At 27.5% G+C, this 12329-nt stretch overlaps 1 protein-coding gene across 1 annotated transcript; it reads right to left on the bottom strand.

The window, feature by feature from the left end:
* Window positions 1-303: 303 nt before the first annotated feature.
* LOC114405256 (increased DNA methylation 1-like) lies at window positions 304-3299 on the bottom strand. Its single transcript, XM_028367868.1, has 4 exons — window positions 2273-3299; window positions 1169-1280; window positions 976-1058; window positions 304-543 (listed from the first exon to the last, which is right to left on the bottom strand). Exons 1-4 carry the CDS (start codon window positions 3290-3292, stop codon window positions 304-306), a joined length of 1455 nt encoding a protein of 484 aa, XP_028223669.1. The 5' UTR covers window positions 3293-3299.
* Between the last annotated feature and the right edge of the window lie 9030 nt (window positions 3300-12329).

Below are 12329 nucleotides of genomic sequence, written 5' to 3'. Positions count from 1 at the left end.
ACTCCAAAGGGGTTAAGCAAAAAGCACCAACTAGCAAAGGGGAAAACTGCAGCTGAGTTCATTCTTTTAGTATCCTTTTTTGTATCTTCGTATTCCTTCTTAACTATAGGAAGGAAAAGGGAATACAAGCACCTTTGCTACAGAGAAATAATTGGAAATATATTTCGAAACTAAAGGTCAAATACATTCAAATGCCATTTAGAGAAGATAACATGCACCTACAAGAAGTTATTTGTGCTACTCCAGCCTGCCATCAGCCACAAGAAAATTTTTAAAGCATGTAAAAGACACTGGTCAAGTATCTTACCCACAATTATACATAACACTGTGGATCAGATTAATCTCACTTCCATCATCAATGCATGGCCTGAAGCCCTCATACATTACAGATAACGCAACAGCGATTTTGGCATTACATTCAACCACACGGGGTTCTATCTGCGTGGCGTTAGAATCAACATCTGACCGGCAAATAAAAGACCAAGAAAATCCATCTTCTATATTATGTTTAACCCGAAGAAGCTTTTCAAGTCTCTCATATAACTGCAAAGACAAAATAACAAATTATGTATTAGTTATATAAAATTGATCTAATGGTTAAGACGATCTTAAAGGTAAAAGATGAAGAAAAGATTGTAAGTTTAAATTTCTCTTATTAATATTTCTAATAAAACTAATAAACTAATTAATAATATTAGCCGATAAAAGAAATATCAGTTAAATTACCATCATTAGGATATCTTATAATAACAAAAACAACTAAATCCTTTTGTCAGGGTGGAGTTTCTTACATAAAATATAATTACACCTAATTAATTCAATTTTACAAAATTAATTAATTATATAAATTATAAGATGAGGATTGCATGTCACTTATATATTTTATTTTGGTATATCTTTAGTTAATGTGAGAAGGGTTTTGTTTAATAACAAACAGCCATAAGATTCATGAAAATGAAATCTATGGATATATACCTCTTTACACCCGTTTCCACATAAGGATGAGTGTTTAGAATGAGAAGTATTGGCTCCAGTGGCCTCAAGACAGGATTGGTGATCTACAAAATAGATAAGAATGCTATTCAATTCATTTTTGGCGGGAAAGAAAATAACTTGAGAAATGAGTATCTAGTTGACAAAAGAATACACGTAAGCAGAGGATATATACATCTTTGCTCGCATAGACGGCATGAGGATAACTGAAAGCTGTCCATTTGCTTATACAACCCACAAAATTTGCAACAGCAATAGATACAGTTCCAGTCACCTGATGGAAGTGTCTGCAAGGAAAAAAGGATTTTTTTTATTAAATAGGACTAGAAAGTACTCATATCTTACATAAAATTTTCATACAAATTATAGGACACATAAACCAATAAAAATATTAAGTTGCATTAGAATGATGCACCAGGAAATGATAGTTCGTGTATAGGAATAAAAATAAGATTTTCTTGGTGCTTTTCATGAAATGCACCATATACATGCATAACTAAGATAAAATGTCATGTATTAGCGCGGAAATGTGGAATCCTTTAGAATTTAAAATGGATTCTATAGTTGTCTTACAATTTTCAAAAATTGTTAAGAATAATTACTTATACAATCAACTTTATATAAAATTATGACGTTAATTATTTCTATGATAAAGTTTTATAAAATTTGACTCTTAAGTTTAAGAATCTCTCATAAATAACTCTCTTTGAAGATGCTATCAAAATTATATCTATTGGTATATTTTATAAGAGAAGAAAATTTATCAACAATAGAGTTTACAAGTGTTACCTATTATATATGTTTTTTTTAGTGATAGAAAGCATGTCTTTCATTATTTTACAAAACATGAATTCCTTATTATTAAGAGAGGACATAATATTGGATCTTTCTCAAAGTGATCAACCAAAAACAATTTTTTAATCATTACAAAAAATGCATACTGCTAATGGTTTAGTATTGGGTTATCTCTGTTGGTATAATTTTTTATGTAAGGAATTTTTTTTTACCATTAACCAAAGTAATTCATTAAAGTTTTTACTCTATAAGATATATAGTAAACTGATTAAAAAAAATCTAATCTTCCTGTGAAAACTTGATCACAGAAGTTATATTAATAGTTTAATTTGTATTAGATAAAAGTTATATTGACAAAATAAGAAATTTCTATTAAAGTAGATCATATGAAATGAAATTAAAGGGTCCATAAAATGATAGGCTATGTGTGTGTGTGTGTGTATATATATATATATATATATAATCATGCAAGAAGTTTACGTACTTGTATATCCAAGCAGCTTTGATGGAAAGTTGATGGGCAAGTGTCGCAACAAATAAGGTCTCCACGTTTCCCACAGAGACTACAAGTAACATCGTTATAGTCACTCCCCCTAACACGAACTTCGTTATAGAATTTACCAACAGAAGATTTATCTTGTCTATTCCATGCTTCTTCCATGCATTGCAAGAGAGAACGTCCTCTCCTCTCTTCGAACATATTCTTCAGTGGATCAGATTCCTCAGACATATTCTCCAGTACTGTATCATCAGAGATTATTTGCCTCCTTGAATGGGCTTCAAACTGTGAAATGGACACAACTTGAAAACAACAATCACACAGAATTCCGTCTCCAAAGATTTCACCACTCAGTAGTGCACGTTCATTTTTGTGATCCATATAATGAACCTTCTCACGTTGCCGTATTGTTCCAGTTTCAATCATCCATGAAAGCACAGTTTTTTTTCCTGTGTTCAGCTTCCTACTAGCAGACCTAGTCTTTCTTGCACCAGAACGTGGCTCTTTTTCAAGCACATTTACATCATTTTCCTCATCATGTGCCACAACCTTCTCAGATTGACTCACCATGGGATGAGAAATTCCCAGCACCTCTTCTAATATTTCTTTCTTTATGGATCTCCTGGGGCATGTATCCTCAGTTTCGTTCGTCAAGTCCACACCATGTATCCTAGTTAAACGTCTTAAACCTCTGGTGCGGTGCTGAAGTCTTTCAATAAGTTCCAACCTTAGAAATGTCTTATCTTTGTGACCATTATTTTGAAGTCTTGTAATAACTTCCTGCCCCAGAATCTTGTCTTTGTCGCCATCATTAGGAGGGTTTGAATTTCCAACATCAAATGACAGAGGAAACCCTGAAAATTCTCCCATGTTTATCATTGCGTAATCGCCAAAATACACCTCAAGACTCCTTGAGCATTCTCCGTTCCCACTCTCCTTAACCCCTCTTTCATCACCATCGTCATGTTTCTCGAGCGTTGTCTGAGACTGCGAATTCTCACCCATTTTTCAAAAACCCTAGTTCTACAATAAGTTTAAACCAGAGTTAACAAAAAATAATTAAAGCACAACACAGAGCTAGCCACTTAACACAATATCTGACTTCTAAGGGAAAACTTACATAAATTCCACACGAATCACTGATATGCATAGATGGGGTTGAGAAATGGATGTAGATGGCCCTCTGAAAATGAATCAGATGGAAGAAGTTATGAGAACGAAGCACATATCAGAGGAAAAAGAGTGATATGTATGCGGTGTTATATAGAATTGAAGGAGAAAATTTTTAGGGACTGTTATTTGAGATACAAATAGATTGGAAATTTGGGATATACAGATTTTTGTAATTAAGTGATATCAACTTATTCTAGTTAGCTTAAGAAAAATCATAACATTGATATGTCTATAAAAATGATATCTTATTACTTCAGGTTATAATTATTTGGCATAGATACAACTTAATTAATTATTAATATCAACACAATATTTTTAAATAGTTATATTTTTGGTAAAAATCGGGCAAACAATTATTCAAATAGTAAAAGAACAATGCAATAGTGTCTAACACAATACCGAAAATATTAAGTAGTTATAAACACAATATAGAAAATAAATAAAAACTGTCAAACATATAGCAAAAACAACCAAACAATAAAAAAAAACACTTGGTATTTACAACTTTATAATGACAAACAATTAGAAAAAAACATAAACTCACACACATACACAAAACAAATAAAACATAGCAATGGATTACAAATGCAAGAAATAGAGTCGGAGAGAGAGAGAACACTCACAATCAAATACACAAACTTTGGCTTCACTTTAGAGTTTAGGTCTCCACAAAGTTCCTTTTCTCAGTTGTGCCTACAAAGAATAAAATATACTTGAAATCAATGTTACAAATAAATGAATAGAATGGTGAAATAGAGAGCATGGTGAGAACACACTAATAGTCAATGATGAAAGAAAACACATAATACACAAAGAGAGAAAGAAAGAATACACTGATTGTTTGATCTACGGTGGCAAGTGCTAGCAAGTTTTGATGAAGTTCTTGATCTATAATTAAATTCGAGAGAAAAATAAAAAACATAAATCAAGAGATGCGACATCATTGTTTAAGGTTAGATTTTTATTTAGGAAGCTAATTTGTAATGGTCGAGTAGTATTTTGGTGTAAGTTTTTTTTTTTATATAACTGAAATACTAAGCGACCAACAAATTAGTTTTGTAAATGAAAACCTAACTATAAATGTAATACTCTAAGTGTGTTGTGCTAATTTTTTATGCAAGGAAAACCCTAACATAATAGCATTGCAACTCTTGGTCTAGGTTTCTTATTTTCTCTTGAATTCGTAGATCAAGCACTTCGTGAAAGCTTGCTAGCAATTGCCGTCGTAGACCAAATAATTAGTGTATTAACAAAACTTATAGGTGCACCCTATCTCTTATGTCTTGAATATAAATGGATTTGTTAATATACACATTTTTCTATTGTAATTATAGTGAATTACAGTCTACACAAAAAATTAAGACAAGAAAACCACTATCTCATTTATTTTAGGGATAATAATCTTGTAATTTAAAATTTAATTTAACAAAATTAAAATCTATGTTCTCTCTCCTTTCCGCATGTTTGTCAGTGGTATGAAAAGAAATTCTTTAGGGCCCGATCTCAGGTTCCAAAATACGTTTAACCCATCACATGATGACACATATTCATGCACACACAAAAAAGCTGAAACAGAGCAAAACAAATTAAAGGGTTAAAGAAAAAGGACTACTTGTGCTTGCGGTGATGGGTGGTGCGGACTCAAAGCTGGATTCAGACGCGGATGAGTCTTGGTTGTGACTACGGACTAGTCCGGTAGATGGTTGCCGGAGTGAGTTATGGTGGTGCTAAACAGATGGTCTGGTGGGCAAATTAATGGTGAACTCAAAAACAAATACGTAGGAGTGGGTTGTTTTACTGACAATACGGTAGAGAGTGAGATGGGGATATATGTTGTTGCAACCGGTGGTGGTGAGAAGAATTTATATAAAAGACCAAGGGAAAAAGGTGGGGGACGTTCATGAGAGAGAAAATAACTTTTACTCACTCCTCTTTACTCTCTTCCATTTATTGAATTGATAAATCCGAATTATTTTAGTTCATAAATGATATTTTGATAGATAGTCATAAAGATTGGTTGACTAGAAAAATCTCCTTCCACTTTTAATAAATTTCATTTTTTTTAAGTTACACATTAATCCCAAATAAGAAATTGTTGTCTTGTGAGTATTTTATGTATGATGGCGATGACAAAGTAAGAACATATTGGACTCACCCTAGTGTGATATTAAACTTTTCATTAATTAATTCAACTTTCAAGATATTTTTAACAATTTAAAATTTTTCAATTTAGATCTTATCCAAAGTTGTATTAAAAATATTGATAAAAAATATATAGTGCAATTTATAAAATATTCAAATAATTAATAATTAGTTACGTTAAAGTATTAAAATATTGTGCCAAGATGTTTAGTTTAATTGGTTAAGTAGTACTGCCTATGGTCTCAAATATTTTTTATCTTATGTAATAATATTATCTTTAAAATAACATTTATTTATTTGATTGAAGTATTAATTTTAATGATTTTTTAATTCTTGATATCAAGTAGTTAGTGTGTTTTTTTTTCTTATATTTAAGAACATATGAGTACATATCTTTGATTCCTGACAATAAAAAATTTAATAATTTTGAAAGAAACATTTAATACAGTCAAATACTGATAAAACATATTCAATGCACACTATAATTAAATAATGCACTCTATTAAATACTAGTTATTTTTTTATATATTTAAAATAATAATTTTATTTTTTATTTTCTTGAATCAAAATAATTAATATTAAATCATTTGAATTTTACTGTATTGAAGTCTAATAAATATTAAATAACCTTTTTTTTACTGCAAAACAATCTTATTTTGTTATTTTTTTAGAGAAAAAGGAAGCCGGGTACCTTGTTTTGTTATTATTAAGTGTGTGTGTATATATATATATATATATATATATATATATATATATATATATATATATATATTGATAACGTATAAAGTAAGAAAGTTGGGGAGTTTAAATGAAAAGAAATGCACGTTATTTATTATTATTATTATGCACATTTATTGTTACGTATTGGTGAAGGATAATGAAATTTAATGATTTTATTAATAAATATTTAAATTCATGCCTTCATTTATAATTCATTTATTATATTTAATTGGTTAGACATTTAATAAAAAATGGATTTTAAGAAGAAAAATAACTATATGAATCAAACATATTAGAGTTTCGCTAAGGAGTATTCTTGGAACATTGGTTATTAAAGAATTGAAAAAAAAATATTTATGGTAAAAGTTATAAGAGAATGTAAAAAAATCATAGATAGATCTTTTAGTTTCTTAACCAATAGCTAGTACTCATTATTAAATCATACTTCCTCTATCTCAAGCTAAATGTCATATTTAGAAGAAGAAAATAAATATGTTATTTAACTTTTTAATATAACATTAATTATATTTTTTTGACTTGGTGATGGTTGAAGGAATTGTTGTGGAGCAATATTTTGTGATATATGGGAAGGAGAAGCTGGCTTATGATTGAAGAATGAAGAAACATTTGTGTTAATATAAAATGGCTGGGTTAGGGAGTTGGGTTGTTATGTAGGTGGGACACCATTTGTTTCTAGTGAAATGGGGGCTGAGTCTAATGGAAGTCACTGCTATATAGATCCTTCAATATTTGTATATTACACTTGCTATCTCTGGTACCGTATTTTATATATATATATGAAGAAAAATATTTTCTTTCATCTATTTAATAAGATTAATTTTATAAAATTATTATTCTCTTTTATTTATTTATTATTATTTTTACATATGTAAAATAACTTAAGATGGTATTTATTTTAAGATAAAAAAAATATTAATTAATTAAACATTTAATAAAAATAAATTTTAAATGTATATTTATTATTATGTATTGGAGAAAGATAATGGATTTAATGGTTTCATTAATGAATATTTGAATCCATTCATTCATTGATTATTATGCATTCATTTATTATATTCATAAATTTATTTTTTAAAATAAAAATATCAAATTTAAAAATAAAATAAAAAGTATTAAATGTATTAATTTATAATTATTATTTTATTTATCATTATACTCGTTCCGATTTTATTCATAAGATTTAAGTTTAAAATGAAGCTGACTATTTCTTATAAGATTCAATCTAAAATATTTTTAGTATTAATTATTTTTAGACTAAAAATACTTTTAATTAAAAAGAGAGAATGTAGTGACAAACAATTAAAAGGGAAAAATACTAATAACAATGATTATCTTAAAAAAATTATAAATTTAAGATAAATTTATTGTTATCAACTAAATTAATTACTTTTCATAATCTTGATGAATTAAATAATTGAGTCTTATAAATAAGAATGGATTGAGTAATTATTTATAGTGTCGAAGTTTAAAAGTGTTTCACAAATTTTGAAGCACTTTTTTCCGCTCAAAATAAGGGTACTTTAGAATTATTATTTTTAGTTTTTAGTTTTTATTTATTTAATAAATTATATTAATTGGTTGGTTAATGATAAAAAAATACTAATTAGTTAAACATTTAATATAAATGAATTTTAAATACACATTTATTATTATTAGGTATTAAAAAAGATAATTGTTTTAATGGTATTAATAATAAATATTTGTATTCATGCTTAAATAAATTAATGACTATTATGCATTCATTTATTATATTTATAAGAGGAGTGTTATGAATTATGAATGTTTGCAAACTTGATTCAGTTTTAAAAATAAAAAGTCATACGAATTAACCATAAAATAAAAATGTGGTTCAGTTTAAACATAATATTAAATTTAAATCAATCTTTTGCAGTTAGTTTGATCGATTTAATTTTTCATTTTTAATCTATTATCATGATTTAACATTTATCAACTAAACTTAGACATTTTTGTACAAGTTTCATAGTATTTCAAAAATTATTAATATCTAAGTATCACTAATATGATATCTTTTAGATATAATATAAAATAAGAAATTTTTGACGCATTCTTTCCTGTCCAAAACAAGGATACTTTAAAAAAAATTTGTAGAAGCAAATAATATAAGAAGAGGGTTGAATCGTGTTTTTAGAAATTTAAATTTTTTTCTAAAACAAAAAATACATTTATCGTCTGATGTAAAAAGAACTTAAACCCTTAATCAAACTAAGTCAAACAATGATAAAAAAAAACATTTTTCTTTATAAAAATAGAACAGGATATAAAATCTAAAAACAGATTCAAACCATTTGTCAGTTAAAGCAAAAAAGAAAACACATAGAGAAATATATTGGTTCATCTCAAACCAGAGACTATATCCAGTTCTTGGCAACCACCAATATTTCACTAACTTATCAAAGTTACAAGTATTATTCACGATCACTTTTGACTCTTGCATTTACAAGTTTTACCCCAAGCTTGACTTGAACTTAGTAGTATTCTTTGTCATACTAAGTCATTGCTAGCTCTAAACAAATCAACTAGATTTATTGAAAGATTGCACACTAACTAAACTATATGATCGTCTTACAGACGAATATGTCACTCAGCACTTTTAGTTTTTTCTCTCAAGGTATATAAGGTGTTTTGAGAGTTTTATATCTTTAGAAAAATTTACAGAAAGCTTTACAAAGAAAGAATGAAAGAAAATTCGTGTAGATTGATTAGTGTCTTATTTCTTCAAAGCTTCTTCTATATATAGTCTTCTTCTCTAATTATTCGTTGTCTTACAATGATTGGATTCTTCACTCTAATCTTCGTTTGAAGTCTTGAGTTCGTTGAAGCATTTAATGCTTGCATTAAATGCACGTCCTTTCTTCATGCAATGTTCATGTTGATAGGCTAGTGTGCCTTGTATTGCAGTAGGGAAGTCACTTCTTTTATCATATTAGGTCTGTAACAATAGAGTGCGCCTTTTGATAAAGATCAACGTATTTCAAATTATGGACTGTATTTATTCTTCATAGGACTTTGACAGATTATAGGAGAATGTTTTATGTAAGAAATAATTCCAGACACAACATATTAAATGAAAGTTTTAAATGTATTATTTAAATTTTATATCATATCGTCTTATGAATACATCGTTTAAATCTTCAAACGCATAGTGTCAGATCATGATATGATAACATATGAGACACATATTTTATCATTTATATTTATTTGCATCTAGTCAAAATAATTAAGAGTTATGATTCATCTTTAAGATATAAATGTCTTTTGACTTAACAATCTTTTTCTTTATTTATTTATTTAATAAATCATATTAATTAGTTGGTTAATGATATAAAAAAATATTAAAAAGAATGTGTGAACTAGCTAAGGTATGATATTTCTCACCTGAAAGTCAATGACTAATCTCTTGAGGTACTAATATCCATTTAAGAGATTGATATTTCTCAGCATATGTACAAGTCAGGAATCGAATTCATAATCACATGCTTAAGAGATAAAGTTATTTACCAACTATGTCACATCATGTTGATTAAAGAATACTCCATCTAGTCTCAGTTATAAGCAAACAAAAATTCAAAAGTATTAAAAAATTAATTAACTTCATTAAATTGTGTCATTTCTAATTAAAAATTATACATTTTTCTTATATCCTTTAGAACTTGATATCAATCATAAAAAAATCTTTGGCCTTAATAGATAAAAGGTAGTTTTGAGATAGTTTCATTATATAAGACATAAGTAATTAAGATTTACTTATATATTTAAAACAAAAAATAAAAGACTTTTATTGCTTAAAGACCAGAGAGAGAATTAATTAGTTTGATTCATTAATATTTTTGATTCATTAATATTTAAACTTTAATGATATCATTAATAAATATTTGAATTCATGCATTAATTAATTAATTATTATGCATTCATTTAATATATTTTTAAATTTTAATTTTCAAAAATAAAATATCACATTTAAAAAATAATAGTAATAAAAATAACTGAAGATATTAATCTGTAATTATCATTCATTATCATTTATAATCTACAAGTTTGATAGTTTCTAAAAAATAGTAATATGTAATTGTGACTAATATAATATTTTATAATATAAAATAAATAAATAAAATTGACGGATTTTTTCCACAAAAATAAGGACACTTTTAGACAATTTTTTAAGTATTTTTTATTTATTTAATAAATCTTATTTATTTATGTAAATTTTAAATTCACATTTATGATTTTGGTATTTGAGAAGGATATATAATGGGTTATATGCATGAAACGAACATCGCTTTGATCCCGAAGTGTGACAATCCTTCCTTCATGAAGGATCTCAGACTGATAAGGCTTTGTAACGTGTGTGTCGATTGAGCAATCAACTTTTATTGCTAATAGATCCATTACAGATAATATGGAAACTATCCACTGTATGTGTTGCAATGTCCGAGGCAAGGTAGGGGATGGGTGAAGTCTCAGACAAGACCATCCTTTATCTTCGTATATAGAATATGATCAAGGACTGACATATGAGATAAAGCCCTCCTTATTCAAATTTCTTTCAATTATATATACCACTTTTTCTGATAAAAATAAAATACAATAATATATATTAGTTAGTATAATAATATATATACTACTTCTGGAAAAAAAATACAATAATATATTTATTCATAAATGTGATAATAAATATATATTATTACTAATTATATATTAATCTTTTTAATACTAAAAAATATTAATTTTTAATAATATATATTATAATTAATTATAATCTAATATACGTACTAATAGATACGATAAGAATCAACATTTTTATGACTTTCCATCAGTTACTATTATATTTTATATTTTATGTATTATATATCTAATTATTAACGTTATATTATAAATATATTTATATATATTATATATAATTATTATGAATTTGATGAATTTTTATTAACATTAATTATTAAAAGGCGACGAGCAATTATTTGTGGGATGATCACATTTGCAACTGTGAAAATAATCACAACTCTTAGCTTTTATCACTGAAGTGCATCACCAATTTAATTACAATTATGGAAGAAGAAAAAAAAGGCGACGAGCAATTTACAACTCGTTCAGCCTCGGAAAGGTCCGAAACCACTTCCATATAAGAATCTATAGAAAACTAGAAATACATGTAGAAAGGCAGGAGAAAATCGAGCATCGAAAATGCTATACATTTATATTATGTACTTGAAATAAAACTATATTAATAGTTTTTTCTCTGTACTTGCAGTAAGGTAAATTAGATTCATAATCATTTTGATGGCAAAGAAGCAGGGGCAGCGCCTGACTCAACCAATATTGACCAGAGCACATGCACATCTTCGCAAGGGCAAGACTTCACATCCTTATACAGAATGTATATTCCTCTCCCTATATATTTTTCAAAACAAACAAAGGTATCATCATCATTTTGTATAAAATGAAGATTAATGATATGAATAGATGAAATGAAACTATGTTATGTTTATGAATCAGTAATGTAAATATTAACAAATTTCATGTATGACAAAAGCTGGTAAATTAAAAGAGAACAAAAGAGGATACAAAATGTCAATTGCATAATTTAAGATGGAATCATAAGGCATGAAATGTGTCTAGAATTGAAGGGAGTCTAATTCAGTCCATTCACTCAGATGTGTGAGTTATTGTAAATTTCCATATCTATTTTTTATTTCTATGAATAAAAAAATCAAGAAATGAAGCTAAAATGCATGCTTACGCTTTTTGTGGCTCGAATGAAGGCGATCCCAGAGCTTCTTCAAAGGGCAGAGAAGGGACTGAAGCCATCCCATTCGGTGATGTGTGCTAGCTATTACTTTTAGTTTTGGGTCATATATAGTAGGTGAAAAGATTGGAAGAAAATGAGACCAGTTTTAACAAGGGGGTTGCTTGGAGCATAGTGACTTGAATAGTACTGCTTCTCATTTAATTCACCAAATTCCTTTTC

This window comes from Glycine soja, chromosome 3 (assembly GCF_004193775.1).
Source record: "Glycine soja cultivar W05 chromosome 3, ASM419377v2, whole genome shotgun sequence".
Taxonomy (NCBI): Eukaryota; Viridiplantae; Streptophyta; class Magnoliopsida; order Fabales; family Fabaceae; genus Glycine; species Glycine soja.
The sequence above is the reverse complement of the archived record's forward strand: the minus strand, read 5'-3'. Positions and strand labels throughout refer to the sequence as shown.